Source organism: Podarcis muralis, chromosome 14 (genome assembly GCF_964188315.1).
Source record: "Podarcis muralis chromosome 14, rPodMur119.hap1.1, whole genome shotgun sequence".
Taxonomy (NCBI): domain Eukaryota; kingdom Metazoa; phylum Chordata; class Lepidosauria; order Squamata; family Lacertidae; genus Podarcis; species Podarcis muralis.
In genome coordinates, this window is record NC_135668.1 from 50,309,460 (window position 1) to 50,331,402 (window position 21,943).

A 21,943-nucleotide genomic window follows, 5' to 3' on the forward strand; every position below is an offset into this window, starting at 1 on the left:
AGTTTGTCCACCCTTGGTTCCTATCCTGCACTCGGCTCTCACCTGTGGCTCCCAGAAGCTGTCATCCCTGTGAGGTAGGCTGGGCTGAGAGGCAGTGACTGGCTTCCAAGGCCACCCAGTGACCTTCATGGCCGAGTGGGGATTTGAACCCTGGTCTCCCAGGTCCTAGTCCGACACTTTAACCACTACACCACACTGTCTCTCAATGGTTAAGAAATCATTGAGGTATTATTAGTGGGACAAGAATATGGTGACCAGTACAGAGGAAGAGCCATGACTCCCTTTGGTCAGCTGTCAGAGGGATCATTTCCACATTTTGCTCTCGAAAGATATGCATCTGCTGGAATATTTACAAGACGCACAAAATTACATTCCTTCCTTTTAAAGGCAGGAATAAGACTTGACAGAGTACACAACAAACCTCTCAGCTGTGACACCCTGTGGCTGGATCGGATATTGCATCCAAGACTTTCACAGACACCAGGTTTCTCAGGGACACTGCCCAACTTTAAAGCCATAATCTCACATTTGAAAAATTTAGGCCTCCATGTTCTTGATAACACTATTGAACTCTGGCAGCCGCTTTCACTGTACCCCTTTTGGCACGTGCTAAAAATATTGTTTAGACAAGCCAGAGCTAATGTTTAGAGAAAGCCGGTGCAAGTTTTGACGTTTTTAGTCGATTGTTATTTTTACTTTTTGAAAGTTCTAAATTGCTCATTTTTCTTATCGGTGATTTATTGTTTTATCTTTTTTGCAACCTGCTTTGAGGTTCATTTGTTCTTACAATCAAACGGGGTATAAATTTTATGAAATAAATAAAATTTCCCTCTAACAAAGAGGGGGGAAATGAAGCATTTTATGGGTAGGATCATTTTAGTATTTCGTTTTTGGAAAGGTCTTCCTCCTCTCTAGTGAGGAGGGATTTGGGGTGGGGCATGGAAGGGAAGAAGAGAAGAGAAGGATGAACACAGGACTTGGCTTCAATTATCAAAGCAGCTTTTGCCAAACTGGTACCTCTAGGTATTTTGGACTGCAACTTCCACCATCCCTAACTGTTGGCCACGCTGGCTGGCGCTGATGGGAACTGGACGCCAAAACATATGAAGGCCACCAGATTGGCAAAAGCTGGATGGCTCAAGGCATCATACTTGCAAGCCATTAAACTTGGGGCAATGCAACAAATCTCCTCCTTGCTTCTTGGGAGATTTATCCAACAAGTATAGGACTTGGTTTCAGGTTTTCCATTGACTGAACTACCAGAGAAGCACCTCTATTTGTAAAGACATCAGTTTTTATTGCAGAAATAGACATATAAAAGTAATATAGAAAATACGCAGAAGTTTTAAGAGCTAAATCTGTACAGCAGTCAACAGGACAAGGCAGTTTGGGACCCAGGCTGTGAAAACTTCAGCTTTTCGCTTTGCAGCTGAAAAAAACAACAAGCAATTAGTTAGCAACAAGCTGCAGCTAACGAAGAACCACCCATTTCTCAGAAGACATGTCTCTACCTTTGTAGTACGCCCACATCTTACGTATAGGTGAAACTCGAAAAATTAGAATATCGTGGAAAAGTTCATTTATTTCAGTAATTCAACTTAAAAGGTGAAACTAATATATGAGATCGACTCATGACATGCAAAACGAGATATGTCAAGCCTTTCTTTGTTATAATTATGATGATCATGGTGTACAGCTGATGAAAACCCCAAATTAACAATCTCAGAAAATTAGAATATTCAATGAAATCAGCAAAACAAGGATTGCAAATCGAGCAAGATTGGACCTCTAAGTAGAAGCACATCTCACTTTGCATGTCATGAGTCAATCTCATATATTAGTTTCACCTTTTAAGTTGAATTACTGAAATAAAGGAACTTTTCCACGATATTCAAATTTTTCGAGTTTCACCTGTACTTCTAATTTGCAGTATTTCTTTATATATGGGCAAGGTTGGGATGCTCTCAACAAGCACCTCGCGGGAAGTTGGATTGTCTTGCGAGGGCATCCTGTACACTCCCAAAGCCAGTGTACTGAGTGGGCTTTGCCTAGAAGCAAGGCTGAGTGCCTAAAAGCTTTTTTTTTTTGCACTGCATAGCCCTAAGCAGACCTGGCGAGAAAAGAGCTTTTAAGCTCTCGGCCTTGCTTCCCAGGCAAGATCCACTCAGCACGCCAGCTCTGGAACTAGTAGGGATATGTTCTCCCACTAAGATACACTCTTTCAGGTAGCCTCGGCCCAAGCCATATAGCTAGTGGCTCTCAAAAGTCCAAGTGCAAAATGAAGTGGATGCTACAAGTCTGGGTGTGCCCACTTCTGTGGTACATGTCAGGTGAGATTCTGCTCCAGTTATTAGGTTCAACAGACATGGGAGAAGCACGCCAGCCCCATTTAATCCAGAATGTGGCTGCCAGACTGGTGAATGGGAGTGGCTGCCAAGGCCGTATAACACCGGTCCTAAAAGATCTACACTGGCTCCCAGTACATTTTCAAGCACAATTCAGAGTGTTGGTGCTGACGGCTTCAGCCCAGTATACCTGAAGAAGCATCTCCACCCCCATCATTCAGCCCGGACACTGAGGTCCAGCTCCGAGAGTCTTCTGGCAGTTCCCTCCCTGCAAGAAGTGAGGTTACAGGGAACCAGGCAGAGGGCCTTCTTAGTAGTGGTGCCCACCTTGTGGAACGCCCTCCCATCAGATGTCAAGGAAATAAACATGACTTTTAGAAGACACCTGAAGGTAGTCCTGTTCAGGGAGGTTTTTAATGTTTGAGGTTTTCTTTTGTGTGTGTTTTAAATATTTTGATGGAAGCCGCCCAGAGTGGCTGGGGCTACTCTGTTGTTATTTACCTGTTCTGCAGAACCCGGTGGTTGAGAGACATCTTGTTCGATTCCAGTGATCTCATCAGAGCAGCACATCTGCAAGGAAACAGCCACACTCAGCGTTCTGCATGCACCTGCCAGCTGTGCCACTTCTGGGTTTGTGCAGGATTACCCCTTCCATCATTCAGGAAGCCTCACTGCACAAGGCAAAGGTCTCTTTGCCTGCGGGGGACAGGACATTTTGCCACAGGAGGAGAAGGGGGGAAAGCTGACATTATTCAGAAAGACCAATACAGTGGACAATACATTACCTTCGGGTAACGTAACTTTCAGGTTGCAAACGCGGCAAACCCAGAAGTGTATTCTTCTGGGTTTTGCCGCGCGCGCATGCGCAGAAGCGCTTTATCACATCGCGCACATGTGCAGAAGCGGCGCCTCTACTTGCAGATTTTTCAGGGCATGTACGGACCCCTGGAACGAATTACCTTTGTATCCAGAGGGTTCACTGTACAGGTTTTAAGGTCTAAGTCCACACTGCTGTCTATTGATCACATTAGACTTATGCAAGCCTTTGGCAAGACAGCATACAAATAAAATGATGTATGCATGGATGCATGGGAGCTGGCTTGCAGAAGGCCTCAGAAGTTCACAAGGCTACACTGGCTTTAAAACCCTCAAGAGGATTTAAAACATTTAATATTTTCTGCAGGCAGCTTCTTGAGCCAGCAGAGAAGTTCTAGCCAGCAGCGGAGGAAGCCTCTCAGGTGCCTAGGGCGGTGCGCCCATAGGGGCAGGGTGAACCACCCATAAGGACAGCACAGGGTGCGTGGCACCCATAGGGATGGGGTGCACCATGGGGCCTCAGCCAACCTACAGCTGGGAGGGAGGCAGCGGGCGGACAGTGCGGAGCCTGCGGGTGCCCGAGACACGTGACTCAGGCGCGCTGCAGGCCCTGCGGTGAGTGCCACCCACTATTTTTTTGCCCCCGTTAAGGTGACACCCAGGGTGGGACCCCTCTCCACCGCCCCTGGTTCTAGTCTTACCCAGCTTTGGAAATGGCCCGGGCTTGTCCTTTGCAGGCGTGGTCCAGAGGATGTCGGTGTTTCAGACAGAAGTTCCCCTGACACTGGTCGCAAACCAGCTTCATCATCTCCCTCTTTTTGCAGCCTGGCTGGAAGCACTTGTGCGTGAAGATCTAGATTAAGAAGGAAGTCAGGTTACAACTGGACCAGGAAAGTTGACCGTCTCGCAAGGATCCCACAACTGCCTACCATTTTAATGGTTGCAATCCCTAGGCATGCTCTCCTAGGAGCAAACTCCATTTAACTAAGAGGGACTTGGGTGAACTGGTCTAGGATTGTGTTGCTAAGACCAAATCCAGTAAGAGAATCCAGTAAGGGAACCTTTTTCAGTTCCAGGGCCACATTCCCTTGAGGGCAGGCTTCCAGGGGCCACACACTCAGTGGTGGGCAGGTCAAGGGATGCAACTTTTACCTTTACGTAAGCTACATTCCAGCCACACAAAACAGAGGTTTGCACGCACACCAAAAGGCTCAGGACCACAATACCTTAAGGACTGTCTCTCCTCATACAAATCACAGCTGATGTAGAATTTGGGGGTCAGTTTGCTCACCAGGACAAGAGAGCTTGAGCATATTACACTGTTCCTAGCCTGACCGCACCGGCTGCCAATTAAGTTTCCAGACCCAATTCAAAGTGCTGATTTTGACCTATAGATATTTAAATGGTTCAGGACCACAATACCTCAAGGACCGACTCTCCCAATATGAACCTATCTGGTCCCAATGATCATCCTCTGAGGCCCTTCTTCACGTGCCTCCTCCATGAGAGCTCTGGAGGATGACAACACAAAAACGGGCCTTTTCTGCAGTGCTTCCCTATTTGTGGAATACTCTCCTCAGGGAGGTTCGTGTGACGTCTTCATTATACAGTCAAACCTCGGCTCCGTTTTGGAACATTTCGGCTCCCGAACGCCGAAAACCCGGAAGTAAATGCTCCGGTTTTCAAACGTTTTTCAGAAGCTGAACATCTGATGTGGCTTCCGCTTGAATAATAATAATAAAAAAAAATTATTTATACCCCGCCCTCTCCGGCCAAAACCGGGCTCAGGGCAGCTAACCCCAAATATAAATAGAGTAAAAACATTAAAAACACAACCAAACAGTTGATTAAAATACAAGTTAGAATACAGTGCAAGAAGCTCTTGCAAGCAATCAGAAGCTGTGCTTTGGTTGTCAAACATTTCAGAAGCCAAAAGGGCTTCTGGAACAGATTACGTTCGACAACCAAGGTGTTTCCCTTCACAATAAGGGCTTTGGCTGATTAAATAACCTATGGCCTTTAACATGTGTTTCTGGGAGAGGGATTATTTTTTGTTGTTGCTGTTATTTTTATTATAGGTATTTTGTGTTTTTTATATTATAATTTTATGTATTGAACCACCCTGAGATCTACGGACGAAGGGCAGTATACAAAATTAATAAACAATAATAATCAGTCAGGCAAGCAAGAGGTATCGCGGTTAAGAACACTTCCCAGCCAGCCAAAAGCACTCTTGATCCAGTGAAGAGCTTACAGTATAAATTTTATGAAACAACTTAAATATAGCTGTTTTCTTCAAAAAATTTAGGGGCCTGCAAAGAGGAACTTTGGAAATCTGTGTCCTCCCCAAAGTTGGGTTGCCAGCTAGGAAAGTATTTGAGTGTCTCCTGATTAAAGATAAACTGGATACAGAGCAAGGACCTCACAATAATGCTTCATCTTGAACTGCTGTGTACATCCAGTATAGCTCTGGGAAAAGGTCCTAACCTTTTGCTTCTGCTGAGCAGAATCCCGTTTGCAGTCTCTGTCCATGTGGGCACTAACAGCAGCATCCGGCACCTCTCCCTTCTTTACTGGGATGGGAGCGTTACAGAGAGGACAGACTGGAACTTGCACATCCTGAAAAAGCAACTGGATATTAGCGAGGAAATATGGCTGCAGAACTCAGGTGTGTTAAGGCGCAAAGTCGGCATTCCATCATGCACAACCCCATCCCAGCTTTGGTCCTACGAACCGCATGGGTGTCATTATCAATAGCTCCTTCTTTTCAAAAAATGCCAGCTATTCAGTTTTGCAGCGCTATTCTTCATGTCACACACACTAGTCAAGTTTCACCCTTTCTGCAGTTTACATTACCTTCTTGTATGCAGAGGAACACTTGTGCCGGTTATACGCAAAGTGGTCTTTGCAGAAGACCTCACTGCATGCATCGCATTTCAGAGGTAGAAAGTCTACAAGGAAAAAAAAGAGAAAACACACCTAGTTCAAAGAAAATATGGGATGAGGAGTCACATATGACCAACATAAAAGGTAAAGGGGCCCTTGACCATTAGGTCTAGTCGTGGCTGACTCTGGGGTTGCGGCGCTCATCTCGCTTTATTGGCCAAGGGAGCCGGCGTACAGCTTCCGGGTCATGTGGCCAGCATGACTAAGCCGCTTCTGGTGAACCAGAGCAGCGCACGGAAACGCCGTTTACCTTTCCGCCGGAGCGGTACCTATTTATCTACTTACACTTTGACGTGCTTTCGAACTGCTAGGTTGGCAGGAGCAGGGACTGAGCAACAGGAGCTCACCCTGTCACGGGGATTCGAACTGCTGACCTTCTGATCGGCAAGTCCTAGGCTCTGTGGTTTAACCCACAGCGCCACCCACGTCCCTATAACCAACATACTCAAGTCTAATTAATGTATGAAGGGGTTAAGGGCATAGAGTAAGCTGTTCTGCCAGGCTTAGCTAGGTCACTCTACCTCCCCCTGGGAGGAAGGGTTATCAAGCCTTTGTTCTTCCCATTCCACCATGTGAGGAGCTCTAAACTGGATTATCCAAGCCCTGAAGCACCTGTTGTGGCCAGTTTTATTGTAAACTGCCCAGAAAGGCATTGGTTATTGGCAGTATAGAAACGCTGTAAGCAAGCAATATAGTTATATTTGCTTTTTTGCAATGCAAGCTACCTTGGCAAGTTGGAAAAGTGTTGGAGAAATAAGCCAAGGCTGGGGACTTTGCTGCCCTCCAAATGTTCTTGGGCTCCCACCTCCTCTCACCGTAGACGATGGCGAGGAACGATGGGAGCTTTACTCCAGGAAGGCCACAGGTTCCCCATCCCTTATACAGAATCCTCATTTATTACATGCACTCCTTCCTGCTCTGGTTGTCTGCCTGATACCATGGCACTCTACCCTTAGGGAAAGGTCAGCACAATCCAAACACAGCATCAACACCCCCCCTGAGCAGTTTCTCACCTAGTTGCTTGCAGGTCTTCTCAGAGCAGTGTTTCCCCAAATCTGGAAATTCCATTTCTAGGAAGCAGCCTGCTTTTCTTAAAGAGTTCTTTGTTACCTGTAAGAGGAGGTTCTACTGGTTTAAATGCATCAGGTTTTCCAAGAAGCCTGAAAATAGGCAATATAAGTCAGGTGTTTATCTTCCAAGACATAAATGACCAGGGTCTTCTATTCAGACAAATCACTATGGACATGCCTGCAAGGCTAAATGATATCTAAGTAAACAAGGTGCATAGTAGCATTGTTAGAAGTGCCTGTTAATTCCATAGGAATAAGGAGCTAGAGGTGTGAGCAAGCATCCAATCAGCCCCGGCCTTGATTCATTTCAAGTAAGCTGAAAGTTTTACCCTTGAGAACTGCCTAATTGACATTTGGGACACTTTTATCAGAGAAAACCAGTTTCTCACCCAGCTGAACAAAGACACCAATATCTAAAGGGTTGAATTACAGGTGCCGAGGGAGGCACAAAACACAGAAGAAAAAGCGGAATACAGTGGTACCTTGGGGTACATACGCTTCAGGTTACATACGCTTCAGGTTACAGACTCCACTAACCCAGAAATAGTACCTCGGGTTAAGAACTTTGCTTCAGGATGAGAACAAATCGGGCTCTGGCAGTACGGCAGCAGTGGGAGGCCCCATTAGCTAAAGTGGTACTTTAGATTAAGAACAGTTTCAGGTTAAGTACGGACCTCCAGAACGAATTAAGTACTTAACCCGAGGTACAACTGTATTGACTCAAAAAGTCATGTATAGCTGTATCTTACATTTCCTTATTGGCAATTGTGACAGCTTATTTCCCCCCTAAATAAAAATAAAAATATTTTCTCTGTAATCTGTTTTATAGTTATTAACATTTAATAAAATGTATCTGAAGAGGCAGGGGTGGAGATCATCATAAGCACAGAGGGAGAAGTTCCTAAGCCTATGCCGTTTCAGAGGGTTGGAGAAGGAAGTTAGACAAACCAGTTAATAGCAAGACAGCATTAACAATGATTTGTATAGTATTTATATTTCTGAGAGGAAAAAAGGACTGGTACAATCCCAAGCAAAGCACCTTTTCACCCCAGCTGTTTTAAGATACTGCATGGAAATGGGAATTTTTTTTCACCTACCGATAAAAAAAATCCCTCCTTCCCGCCTCGTATAATTTAAGGCACAGAATGACAGCAATACAGAAGAACGAAGAAAAGAACAGATTCTTAAAAAATAAAGGAAGAGTTAAAAGGTAAATCAGCTGGCAGACCAGCGGCAGCACTTTACTTACCGTTTCCCTGATGCCCCAAACTCTATACTTCTCTGGTTTCTAGTGAAGTTCCAAAAGAGTTGTTAAGTTTCGACTTCTACAGAGCTTTATGTAGCTGGATTCTATATGCTGAATCATGCTTCGCTTCTTCCGCTTCCCGCTTCCCCAATCCGAAGTAGCCGGCTTTGACGTCACTGCCCCACCCGACCAATCGAGACGCCGTTCGCCCTGCCTGGTTTCTGCTGAATCACGAAAGTGTTGCTTGTCCGCGGGCGGCGTGGCAGTGATGGGGGGAATTGCGCTGAGTCAGCCTTGCTTTCTCAAGCCCTCCACGCGAGTTAGGGAATCCGCGTGACGTGGTTGGGCATCCTATCCAGGGCCGGATTGAGGTTTGATGAGGCCCTAAGCTACTGAAGGGAATGGGGCCCTTTATATGTCCAGCTGTCCTTTGTCAACAACAAATGGTCGCTGTTTTTTGTGTTGAATATTTCCCCTATGGTAATTTATGGGCCTAATGGGTATCTAAGGCCATTTGCACATAACAAAATAAGTATTTTATCAAAGTAATTGTTGAGCTGGAATATAATTAAGAAGAAATATATTAATAGTGAAATAATTATTAAGCTCTAACTTAAAATGATTGGGGGCCCATTACTTACACATAGCTGTCAACTTTTCCCTTTTCTTGCAAGGAATCCTATTCGGAATAAGGGAATTTCCCTTAAAAAAGGGGGAAAGTTGACAGCTATGCTTACATCATAGGAGCCTACACATCTCAAAACACTGTTGCTGTAGGTAGGTTTTATTTTATTTGTTTTTTACCTTATATTTTGTAAATGTACATCCAGTTTTTTTCCTTTAAATTTTTTGTGGGGCCCTAAGCTATAGCTTGTTTAGCTTATATACATAAATCCAGCACTGATCTCATCTCTGCCTTTTGCACACACGCACACCTACTCAGAAGTAAATCCTATTGATCTCAGGGTGCAGGGGACCGCCTTCTGTGTAAAGCGTGCAACTATACAAAGTTTCCCCACGGTGTTTTGGTGGAGAAGCTGGTAAAATGTAGGTTGGATGAGGTAACTTTTGGATCTGTAGCTGGTTGAGTGACCAAACCCAGTAACGATTCCTCATCATCCTGGAAAAAGGGACAACTGGAATGCCACGCTACAGAGTTGTCATGGGCCTGTTTTGTTCAATGTCTTCTTTACAAACAACTTAAGATGAAGGAGAAATACTGGGTATATTAAAAAAAATGCCCAGTAGCACCTTAGAGGCCAACTAAGTTTGTTCTTGGTATGAGCTTTCGTTAGTTGGTCTCTAAGGTGCTACTGGACAATTTTTAATTTTTTTTTAAATTGGAATTTTATTTACAACATAACATAACCCCCCCCACCCCCCCAATACACAAATCCAACCTCATTAAACATGAACATAATATACAGTGAGCATAACATGCAACAATACAAACAACCAAATAAAAGACTTCCTTTATCCTGTATCTAGCCTCCTTATTTATTTCTTATAAACTTGTTTCCTTTATGAATAATTATTAAGGTTTTTCTAATTATAACTTAAATATCCGCAAAGTCTCCTGCATACATTAATCAAAACAAGCCCAGGTATGTATTTTAGGGCACTGTTTTGTGAAGTATTCTCTGAATTTTCCCCATGCTTTTTGAAACTCTTGTCTAGTGTGATCTCTTGTTGTTGTTTAGTCGTTTAGTCGTGTCCGACTCTTCGTGACCCCATGGACCAGAGCACGCCAGGCACCTCTGTCCTCCACTACTTCCCGCAGTTTGGTCAAACTCAAGCTGGTAACCTCGAAAACACTATCCAGCCATCTCGTCCTCTATCGCCCCCTTCTCCTTGTGCCCTCCATCTTTCCCAGCATCAGTGTCTTCTCCAGGGAGTCTTCTCTTCTCATGAGGTGGCCAAAGTACTGGAGCCTCAGCTTCACGATCTGTCCTTCCAGTGAGCACTCAGGGCTGATTTCCTTAAGAATGGATGCGTTTGATCTTCTTGCAGTCCATGGGACTCTCAAGAGTCTCCTCCAGCACCACAGTTCAAAAGCATCAATTCTTCGGCGATCAGCCTTCTTTATGGTCCAGCTCTCACTTCCATACATCACTACTGGGAAAACCATGGCTTTAACTATACGGACCTTTGTTGGCAAGGTGACGTCTCTACTTCTCAAGTTGCTGTCTAGGCCTGTCATTGCCCTTCTCCCAAGAAGCAGGCGTCTTTTAATTTCGTGGCTGCTGTCACCATCTGCAGTGATCAGTGTGATCTCTAATTGCCTCTAATTTTATATATATGTATATATATCTACTGCATCAGACCAAGACAGCTACTTACCTGAATTAAGATGAAGGAATCGGGGGGGGGGGGGTCTTCCAGTTTGCAGATGACACCAAACTGGGAGGTGTAGCCAATGCTGCTGAAAAGAGAATTGGGGATCAATATGACCTTTATATAAGGTTTTACACTTAGGCAGGAATAACAAGCTGCACAGATATGAGATGGGGCGCACCTGGTTTGTCAGTTGTATATGTGAAAAGGATCTAGGGGTGTTAGTGGACCACAAGCTTAACATGAGCCAACAGTGTGATGCAGCAGCAAAAAAAGCTAATGCTATTCTAGGCTGCATCAACACAAGTATAGTGTCCTGATCCAGGGAAGTAATAGTACCACTCTATTCTACCTTGATCAAACCACACCTGGAATACTGTGTTCAGTTCTGGGCAATACAATTTAAGAAGGTTGTTGACAAGCTGGAACACGTGTGGACGAGGGCGACCTGTTGGGGGGGAGCTGGGTATGTTTAGCCTGGAAAAAATGGAGACAGAGAGCTGATATAAAAGCCATCTACAAATATTTAAAGGGCTCTCACATAGAAGATGGAGCAAGTTTGTTTTCTCCTGCTCTGGAGGGTAAGACCCGAACCAATGGATTCAAGTTACAGGGAAGGAGATTCTGATTAAACTTCAGGAAGAACTTTCTGACACTAAGAGCTGCTGAACACTGGAACGGACTCCCTCTGGAGGTGGTAGACTTTTCTTCCTTGGAGGTTTTTAAAGCAGAGGTTAAAGGTATGAGAAGCTCAAGAGCAGACTAGGCTGTCATTTTCTGGGCAGTTAGCAAGCTTCCCTTGAAAGCACAGTTTTCTATGAATATTTTGTTAAACTAGTTGGTGTCAGGAAGTCACCATGACCAGGACAGCGTGTTCATTGACGGTGACCAAGCTGGATGCTGTGTAAAATCTGGGCACGGGGGTCATGTGATCTCACAGGGGTCATGTGATCTCCCTATGGCCTTACATCATTCTCACAAGACACTGACTCATGCCTCCACACTGAGCAAACAGATAACAGGCATGAGCTTATTTTTTTAGTAGTTGCTTTTTAAACAGTGCTTTATAGATAGTGATTGTTTCGCAGGTGATTTGTTAATTATTTTATATTATTTATGCTGTATTGGTGATGTTCTATCATGTCATTGTTATTTATTGTTTGTAAGCCACTTTGAGATTCATTTGAATGAAAAGCGGCATGGAGATATAATAAACTTAAACATAAACATAATAATGATAATTTATTGATACCAGGCATAGGCAGACTCGGCCCTCCAAATATTTTGAGACTACAATTCTCATCATCCCTTACCACTGGTCCTGTTAGCTAGGGATGATAGGAGTTGTAGTCCCATAACATCTGGAGGGCTGAGTTTGCCTAAGCCTAATTTATACCCTGCCCATCTGGCTGGGTTTCCCCAGCCACTCTGGGCAGCTTCCAGCAAAATATTAAAATACAATAATTCATCAAATATTAATTGCTTCCCTAAACAGGGCTGCCTTCAAATGTCTTCTAAAAAATAGTTGTTTATTTCCTTGACATCTGATGGGAAGGCATTCCACAGGGCGGGTGCCACCACCAAGAAGGCCCTCTGCCTGGTTCCCTGTAAATTGGCTTCTCGCAGGGAGGGAACCAGCAGAAGGCCCTCAGCACTGGACCTCAGTGTTTGGGCAGAACAATGGGTGTGGAGACGCTCCTTCAGGTATACTGGGCTGAGGCCATTTAGGGCTTGAAAGGTCAGCACCAACACTTTGAATTGTGCTCAGAAACGTACTGGGAGCCAATGAAGGTCTTTCAGGACTGGTGTCATATGGTCTCGGTGGCCGGTCCCAGTCACCAGTCTAGCTGCCGCATTCTGTCTTAGTTGTAGTTTTCAAGTCACCTTCAAAGTTAGCCCCATGTAGAGCGCATGGCAGTAGTCCAAGCGGGAGATAACCAGAGCAAAATACAAAATCTAACAAATGAGCAAATGTGTCACTGATTGGAAATTAAGATAGAAACCTTAGCTAAAGGGGGGTTGTTCCCTTTCTTCTTGTGAACAGTAGTGTGAACGATGCACTTGCTGGTCAGTTCTGGATGCGTTTAATTTCCTCCTGACCTCACTATCTGCACCATCCTCACCAGTGATTATAATATTATACAATTTCATGGAATCATACCTGTTAAGTTGCCATAAGACATTTTTGCTTGTTCAGAAAACTGTCCCCCAAAGAAAACACCTTAAAGAGTTCCCAGGAACACATACTATTAATATTGATATACAAGATCACCAATATACACGTCTACCTGCCTTGCATATTAAGCAATGTGGCAGAAGCAGGGAGTGGGAACGCCATCATTAAGTAGATTACCCTTCCCAGTCTCTACTTTCAAAAGAAACACACACGCACTCTCTCTCTTTATTCTCCAAGCTCCGTATTTTAGACACGGTGGGTGGTGAGGGAACCAAAAACACCACTGGGTTGGCGAAAGCCCCTTTTGTCAATCTATATAGCTCTGTCTTCAATCCAGATTTTAGCTTGCAAAACTCCTCCGTTTTTCTTAAACTTCCACCACTCCATTCCATTCCATACCCTCCCAGCATGATTTCCTAGCAGGGCCAGATTGAGGTTTGATGAGGCCCTAAGAAGCTACTTGTTAAGTTGTGGGTGAACATATCAGATGACACAGCGATTCTCCAAACAGCTCTTGTTTATTCACAGGCCAGAACAGAACTGAACTGAAGGGTTCAGCCAGCCTGCTTATATAGAGCTCCACTACAACGCAACAGTAACCACTTTCTGTAACTATCCAATCACTGAACGTCACTTTCAATCCCTTATTTGTATATGTGGACCTGAGTGAAAACTATCTAGTATCCCCCTGCTGGCCCAGAGTGAGAACTTCAGTACATAACACTACTGACGGTAATGGGGCCCTTTATATGTCCAGCTGTCCTTTGTCAACAACAAATGGTCACTGTTTTTTGTGTTGAATAGATGCTATATGGTAATTTATGGACCTAATAGGTATCTAAAGCCATTTCCCCATGTTACCATGGTACCAGTCCATGCAGAATGTAAGCACCCTATATATAGAAAGGAGCAAACCAGTGATATTTTAGGGAGCAAGCTAGCAGGCGGGGCCCATGACTTACATCATAGGTGCCCACACAACACAAAACACTGTTGCTGGATGTAGGTTTTATTTTATTTGTTTTTTATCTTATATTTTGGAAATGTGAAAAGGTAAAGGTAAAGGTACCCCTGACCGTTAGGTCTAGTCGTGGACGACTCTGGGGTTGTGTGCTCATCTCGCTCTATAGGCTGAGTGAGCCAGCGTTTGTCCGCAGACAGCTTCCGGGTCATGTGGCCAGCATGACTAAGCTGCTTCTGGCGAACCAGAGCAGCGCACAGAAATGCCGTTTACCTTCCCGCTGGAGCTGTACCTATTTATCTACTTGCACTTTGACTTGCTTTTGAACTGCTAGGTGGGCAGGAGCTGGGACCGAACAACAGGAACATGTACATCCAGGGGTTTTTTCCTTTAATTTTTTTTGGGGGGCCCCCAAGAGAGTGGGACCCTAAACTATAGATTGTTTAGCTTATACGTAAATCCGGCACTGCAAATTCCTGCACCCATGTCTAAGGTTCCCAATCAGATTATTGGGGAGGAGGACTGTCCTGAAGTCAGAAGGGAAAAAATGCTACAATGGGATTGAGGGGGCAGCTACTCCCCCCACCCATGTCTGTGCTATAATTTGCAGCCAACTTTTGCCTCATGTGCCCCACAACAAGAGATACATGAATATCGACCTCTTCCGCAGTGGCCTCCCATTTGTGGAATGCTCTCCCGAGGGAGCTCACCTGTCAGGTTCATTATGTATCTTTAGGTGCCAGGCAAAAACGTTGCTCTGTTCAGCCTTTGGCTGATGAAACAATTTATAGCCTTTTAAACTGGGTGGGACATTGTTTTTGTTTATTATTGTGCTATGTATTTCCGTGTTTTTCTGTTGTAAATGACCCTGTGACCCTCAGTGCTACTGAGAAAGGTGCTCACCTGAGGATCCTGACACCTGGGCAGGAAGTACTCTGGAATGTCTTTTGGCAAAAAAAAAGCTCAGCTTTTGTGTCAAGATTTTCGCCTTTTGAGATATGGCAACCTTATCATATAGGGCAGGCACCCCCAAACTCGGCCCTCCAGATGTTTTGGGACTACAATTCCCATCACCCCTGACCACTGGTCCTGTTAGCTAGGGAAGATGGGAGTTGTGGTCCCAAAACATCTGGAGGGTCGAGTTTGGGGGTGCCTGATATAGGGAGATACAATATTTCAGGTAGCCTTGAGCCCAAGCCCTATTTAATAGCCATTTTCCCCAATTCACTTTTTCTAAAACAATATGCAAATTTAACCTTGGCTGTCCTTCTAAATTCACATTTGATGAATTTTGCCAGCAATGTCTCCAGCCAAAAAGCGCATATACTGGGGGTAAAAGAGTGTACATTAGTGAAAATACATTAGTATTTTCAATATGCAAAATAGTATTTTCAATATGCAAAAAGTATTTTCAATATGCAAACAATATGCAAAAATGCATTCTGCTGGGGGAAATTGCTTCGCAGAAGTGTGCATATTAGGCAAAAGTGAATGCGGTAGGATAAAAATTGCACTCATGCGCCGATGAATTTCTACGAGGACGTCCCTGAGATCTAGCAATGTGTAGAACTTGAATGCAAGACTGGGGAAATGACCAGTGCAGAGGAACCAAATTTGACACAGTCGCCCATCCCTGGGCTCAGAGACTCACACACCCAGCTGATGGGAGAATTGCTTGAATCCAGCCTAAATTCGTCCTCCTAGAGCAGGAAGAGAAAGGAGGTGGAGCGGCTGCGAAAGTTATTTGGCTTATGTTGTTACCCAGGCTAAGACCTGGATCACGGTCTGTGGGGTTTGATAGAGGAGGAGCCCCTATGCAGATAACAAAGGGAATGGTTGTGCGGCGGATTTGCGATTCTTAAGGAAGACTGCAAATCCAAGCGCGGAAGGAACCCATCTGGCAGAGGCAGGCATCTTAAACAGAAAAAGGAGGATTTAGAAATTAGCTGAGGTCTTAAGTGGTATTTTTAGATGCTTTCCCCTCTCCTGACAGGTTGGGCTCCTGAGATCCAGAGGAAAAGCTGCAGACCCGGCTTCATTCAGGAAAGGATCACACAGCGAGGTGAAGGATTACAGGCTGGCTAGCTTAGCGGCCGAGGAATGAGAAAGAGTTAGAAATGATTTGCTGGGATTTAAGCAAGGGGGAAAGTGCCTGAAAAGCAGAATTTAATTAGCGGCAGGCAGCCTGAATTTAGAAGGGGGAAAGTTGCACCTAACAAGCGCCCAAGTATCGGAGGGGTATTTACGTAGCTAGGTAGAAGGTGCATTAGGGAGGTTGAATTTATGTGTCCATGTATTGTCTCTTATTTGATGCAGCCTTTATCCACTGGGTCCAGGTGGCAGCTTCATAAAATCTAATTTTTTAAAAAATATATATACTTTATTGATTAAAAAATTGCATGTCTATACAAACATTGTGTATTATCTCTTCACAGGTAAAGAAAAAGTAAAATTATATAGAAAATAGAAGATTATAAAGGATTGAAAAGCAAGAAGAAGAAAAACAAGTGAGAATAAAGAAAAAAGATAAAAAGTAGAGAAGTCAAAAAAAGAAAAAAGGCAAGAGAAAATTATTTACATAGTAAAAGTGTTCATTGACACAATCCTTCCCATCGTTCTCATTATACTGCTATATAAACATTCTTTTTTACATATTTATATTTGTCATATCGTTTCTTTCTAGTTTGTATACATTCCTTTAATCTTTCTCTTTACAAATATCACTCAATTTCTGCTAATATGGATTTGTACAATAAAGTTTTACATAATTCTTGAATACTATCCATTCTCTAGTTGTTTTTTGTTTTGATAATCCTCTAAATTTTAAAACATGTCAGATCTGTTCAGCGGCAGGAGGTGGCAGGCACGCCGGGTTCTCCCCCACATCGTGGATGCCTAGCGCCCGTGTGTGACGTCACAAGTGTCACACTCATGACATCACACAGCATGTCGCATGCATGACATCACATGGTGCAGCTGTGATTAGCCCCATTGGGCTTCGGCGCACCATGTGATGTCATGCGCACACCGCATGGGGTCGCTCAGCCGGGCACCCACAGTAAAAATTTTGTAGGTGCCTCGGCCCCTGGACCCCGCAGAGATGGTGTCTATGGGAAGTGGGCACAGGAAGACAGCAGGCAATTAAAGACTTGTTGGAACAAGATATCTTTAATCTGAGCCCAGGAGGTTGTCAATAACTTATCAGGCAGGGGAGCATTGCACAATGGAGGTGCCACAACCAAAAAGGCCCTGCTTCTAAATGGAAGTCAGTCTTCCTTCAGGCAAGGTAGCCCACCAGAACAAGGTGTCCCATATATTTTGGGCCTGGAAGTAAACTTTTACCTTGGTCTATAAAAGAGCAATGGAAACATGTTTGTAACCTACCTTTCCCTTTGAGAACTTCTTATGGAAAAGTGGTATAGAAATAGTTTAAAAGAAAGTCTACAGAAAAGAAGTTTAAAAGAAAGTCTACAGAAAATCCTCTCCTTAGTGTCCCACCACCAATCCCTTGGGGATTCCCCAGCTGGTACCTCCCAGTGCTCTTCGTCATCTAGCCAGTCCCTGACAGCATCCCCTGCTCTGCAAAAAAATCACTTTAATGCAATAGCCATGTTAGTGTCTCAGTCTCGTGCTGAGCAACAGTGAGTGAGCTTGCGAGTGGGAGGCCAGCCAAGCAACAGAGTCTCAGGGGTAAAGGTAAAGGACCCCTGGACATTTAAGTCCAGTCAAAGGCGACTATGGGGTTGCGGCGCTCATCTTGCTTTCAGGCCAAGGGAGCCGCTGTTCGTCCACAGACAGCTTTCTGGGTCATGTGGCCAGCAGGACTAAACTGCTTCTGGTGCAACGGGACACCATGACGAAAGCTACAGCACACGGAAACACTGTTTACCTTCCCGCCGGAGTGGTACCTATTTATCTACTTGCACTGGCGTGCTTTCGAACTACTAGGTTGGCAGAAGCTGGGACAGAGCAACGGGAGCTCACTCCATCGCAGGGATTCGAACCGCTGACCTTCTGATTGGCAAGCCCAAGAGGCTCAGTGGTTTAGACCACAGCGCACTTGCCTGTAGGCAGAGTCCGTATCCAAAGTCATGTCCAGTCCTAGGGTCAGGAAACAGCAGTTCACGTGGTCAGACAGTCCAGGGGCCAGGGAAGCCAATGATCAAAAGGAGCAAGAAGCAGCAAAGTTGAGCCAGGAACAGCGAGTGTTGTTTCTAGCATCTAACTGAGGCCGGGCCACAGGGAGGTTAGGCTGGCCTCAACCAGAGCCAGGGCTTTTTCGACCGTGGCCCCGATCTGGTGGAACGCTCTGTCACAAGAGACTAGGGCCCTGCGGGACTTGACATCCTTCCACAGGGCCTGCAAGACAGAGCTGTTCCACCAGGCCTTTGGCCAAGGCACAGTCTGACCCCCTCTCTCCTTCTGTAATCCTCATAGAACACTAGCCCAATGGTTGCCGTTAATTTGACCCTGAATTGATTTTGGAATGAATTGATTTTAGAATGTATTTCAATCAATTGATCAGTTGATTGTGATTTTATGTAAACTGTGTTGTTTTTAATGTTGTTAGCCGCTCTGAGCCCGGCTTCGGTTGGGGAGGGCGGGATATAAATAAAAAATTATGATGATGATGATGATGAAGGCTGAAGCCAGCTGGTTCTCATCAGTGCCTTCTCCTCTGAGTCCTTGAAGGCTGGTCAGCTGCAGGTGGAGTCACTTGGCCTTCTCCCCCCTTCAGGCGGCTGTTCAGCAGGTGAAGCTGACTTCTGGCCCATGACACTTAGAAATTGCTACCTTTTACACGACCTGGGACACGGGTGGCGCTGTGGGTTGAACCACAGAGTCTAGGACTTGCAGATCAGAAGGTTGGCGGTTTGAATCCCCGCAACTGGGTGAGCTCCCGTTGCTCAGTCCCTGCTCCTGCCAACCTAGCAGTTCGAAAGCACGTCAAAGTGCAAGTAGATGAATAGGGACCACTCCGGCAGGAAGGTAAACGGCGTTTCCGTGCGCTGCTCTGGTTCGCCAGAAGCGGCTTAGTCATGCTGGCCACATGACCCGGAAGCTGCACCCCGGCTCTCTCGGCCAATAAAGTGAGATGAGCACCGCAGCCCCAGAGTCGGCCATGACTGGACCTAAGGGTCAGGGGTCCCTTTACCTTTACCTTTACACGACCTGAGTACTTGAAGTGCCCAGAGGGAGGGCGAGGTGAGGGAAAGGTGGAAAAATGTTGCATGCCTTTGTGCTGTGGGGTGAGAAGCACAGGGTGCTACTGCTGTGTTTGACCTCGCCCACGACAGCAGTGTCACGTCGCCACGCACAATTAGGTCATACACTACATAGTCTGATATGGTGATTTTTTTGCACCCAAGCCTGTGCCCTTGGCATGGGCCAGTTTCAGCAACCCCTAGTTTCAGCCTCTGCCTTTCCTCTTAGAGAAGTCACTGCAACTCCTGGATCATGCTGTAATTTGTTACAGTGGGGGTTAAGTCAAATGCGTTACCTATAAAGGTGAGCTTTATGGGGTTCCAGCCTCAAGGGGAGAAAGGGAAAGTTGTTTGGGTGGGCTTTATTTGTCCCCCCCCCAACCCCTTGTAAATTTAGGCATGGCCTCCATGTTGCCTGATCAGCAGTAACTGGAAAATAGGATCAGACCTACACTTAGGGGAGGAGTGACGACAGATTCCTTTCTGTTGCCGCACATTTTGCTTAGCATAATTTAAAATACAACACAAACTAATAAAATTAAGGGCAGTATATAGCTCCAGTAACACCATAAAAAGAATGCTAACCTGCAGGATAAATATATAACACTTTAGCCCGGGGGGAAGATTGCAAATAAAAGAGAAATATGAGAAGAGCAATTCTAGGTTAATAAATAACCTTAAAGAGAAATAATGAAGAGGAGTTCTACAACTTTAATGGCCTTCTTAAGATTCATTATTTTGAAAATAGCTTTTCTCCTCTCTCTCTCTCTCTCTTTCTCCCCCCTCCTAGATACACACAAATCCACAAATTTGCAGACAGAAGCTCTTGGACAGCATCTGGACAAGGGAGTGTAATTTATCACCTAACAGCGGCGGCAACAGAAAGGGAACTTGACTTCTCAGGGACAGCTGAAACAAGCAGGGACATCTTAGAGACCAACTAAGAACAAACTTAGATGGTCTCTGAGGCGCTACTGGACAATTTTTTAAATTTATTTTGACTGTGTCAGACCAACACGGCTACCTACCTGAATCTAGAAGCAGGGACATGGTTTGATTAACCCAGGGGGTGGGGAACCTGTCGCCTTCCTGTGGCTGATGGACTCCAGCTCCCATCAGCCCCAGCCAGCATGACCCATTGCCAGGAATGATGGGAATTGGAGTCTAGCGACATCTGGAGGGCCACCAGTTCCTTATCCCTGGAGCAAGCGCTTGAAGACTTGACTTTCAGCAAAGCACGTGAGCAGATGCTTCAGAAAAAGTGGGGCCTTGGAGAGGAGATTAGCTGTGGAATCCTAAGCATGGGACTGAAAAGTAACTCCTGTTGTAAACAAAATCTGCCCTTTTCCCGTTATGGGGTATCCAAAAGTCCACATGGGTTCCCTATTGGTAGGAGAAAAGAACAGAGGCCAACCAGAGAATATTGAGAAGCAAAGCAGCTCGTAAGCCTGATCTTTATTGATCTGTTGCAACAGGGTGCTCTCCTCACACACAGGAGGAGGAGCCTGAACCCAGGTGTGTCCGCCCTTATATATACATTTTAAATTCCCTGCCCTGGAGCTCAAGACCACCCCTCCATACATCATACGCACATCACAGAAGGGGTGTAACCCAAGACCACCCCCCACAAACATCATACCTACATCACAGAAAAGGCGGTCTACAACAGAAATGTGAATGCTGTGGTTTTTCCTGTCTGCCAGGTTATCTGATAATGCCTTATCTGATTGCCTTTCCTGGTAGTCTGGTCATTCCTTTGAGATGGTGATTTCCCAATTCCTGAGACAATGGGAAGGTTCTCTGATCCCCTCTCTCCTTGCAGAGAAAACATTTGGTCATTTTGGGAGTCAAAATGGTTTCAGGACTGTCTTCCTGTGCTGATCTATGTACGTGCTTGGTTGGTACATTTATGAACATTTATTATATATATATATAAGACCTTAAATTTTATTATTACACTCCCATTGAAATCACAGAGTTGGAAAGAACCCTGAGGATCATCTAGTCCAATCCCCCCCCATGCAGGAATATGCAGCTGTTCCTTACAGGGATCAAACCTGCAACCTTGGCACTATCACCATGACACTCTAGCCAGCTGAGTGGTGTAGGGCTGTAGCCTAAAGGTGTGTTTGATCAGCAGGGTTGCAAAGGTAAGGAGCCTCCCAGAACCTGAGATCTTGGGGACCAAACACGAGACCCCGGGGAGGGCCCTGGTGATTTTTGCTCTGTGCTCCCTCTCACCACTTCGCCGTGGAGACGGAGGTTAATTGGGGAGAAGGCCGCAGAGCAGAGCAGGCCTTCCGCACGTGAGAGTCTATGAAATAATTTGCAACTGGCTTTTGATAGGGTTGAAGCTTGCAAGTGGGGAGTATGGTTGTTAACGCAGAAATCTGAGTGCTCCCTTGGACAAAAAACAAGGGCACCAGCCAGGAATACCAGAGCAAAACAGCAGCCAGGAGGCTTGGTCTTTATTGAAGACTGTCACAACAGGACTCCCACCTGCCACAAGGTGGAACAAGATGGAAGCCCCAAACAAAAGAGCCCCCAAATTTTTATTAGCTACTAATCCCCATGTTACACCCCCCCCAAACTACATCACTAATACATCATGGTTAGCTCAGTAATCTGAGCATCCTGGACCCTGCCCCATGGTTCTCCTTGCCCTCCACCAAACACCCATCAAGTGAAACAAAAGAGACATTTATATTTCCCTGTTTCCCAGCCAAGTTCATCACACCCTTTTGTCTTCATCTGGGTTTGTTATTTATGGAATGGCTACCTGTCTGGCACTCAGGTATCAGGATGCCAGGGATTATCACTCAGGCAGAGGGGCTGCTGAGTAGCT

General features: G+C 45.2%; 1 protein-coding gene and 1 long non-coding RNA gene across 5 annotated transcripts; one reads left to right on the plus strand and one right to left on the minus strand.

Annotated features, from left to right (window-relative positions):
* Window positions 1-1,274: 1,274 nt before the first annotated feature.
* Window positions 1,275-8,575, minus strand: ZFAND2A (zinc finger AN1-type containing 2A). Of its 4 annotated transcripts, none has more exons than XM_028706843.2 (7): window positions 8,427-8,575; window positions 7,121-7,217; window positions 6,018-6,112; window positions 5,649-5,780; window positions 3,863-4,014; window positions 2,847-2,915; window positions 1,275-1,429 (listed from the first exon to the last, which is right to left on the minus strand). In XM_028706843.2, exons 2-7 carry the CDS (start codon window positions 7,173-7,175, stop codon window positions 1,411-1,413), a joined length of 522 nt encoding a protein of 173 aa, XP_028562676.2. In that variant the 5' UTR covers window positions 7,176-7,217; window positions 8,427-8,575; the 3' UTR covers window positions 1,275-1,410. The 4 variants fall into 4 exon arrangements, with proteins under 4 accessions (XP_028562676.2, XP_028562677.2, XP_028562678.2 ...); XM_028706844.2 differs by having other exon boundaries at window positions 7,121-7,267; window positions 8,427-8,550; XM_028706845.2 differs by lacking the exon at window positions 1,275-1,429 and having other exon boundaries at window positions 2,907-3,041.
* A 6,930-nt stretch (window positions 8,576-15,505) lies between these two features.
* Window positions 15,506-16,548, plus strand: LOC144325447 (uncharacterized). The gene is made up of 2 exons (XR_013390605.1): window positions 15,506-15,956; window positions 16,330-16,548. It is a non-coding gene; the product is annotated as an uncharacterized LOC144325447 (long non-coding RNA).
* The last annotated feature ends 5,395 nt before the right edge of the window (window positions 16,549-21,943 follow it).

What these genes read in the sequence shown, in the direction of transcription:
- ZFAND2A (XM_028706843.2), bottom strand. Translation starts at nt 7,175, where the DNA reads ATGGAATTTCCAGATTTGGGGAAACACTGCTCTGAGAAGACCTGCAAG. An exon ending in GAAGACCTGCAAGCAACTAG is followed by an intron (nt 6,113 to 7,120) that starts GTGAGAAACTGC and finishes TTTTCCTTGTAG; the next exon opens with ACTTTCTACCTCTGAAATGC. An exon ending in CGGGCCATTTCCAAAGCTGG is followed by an intron (nt 2,916 to 3,862) that starts GTAAGACTAGAA and finishes GTTTCCTTGCAG; the next exon opens with ATGTGCTGCTCTGATGAGAT.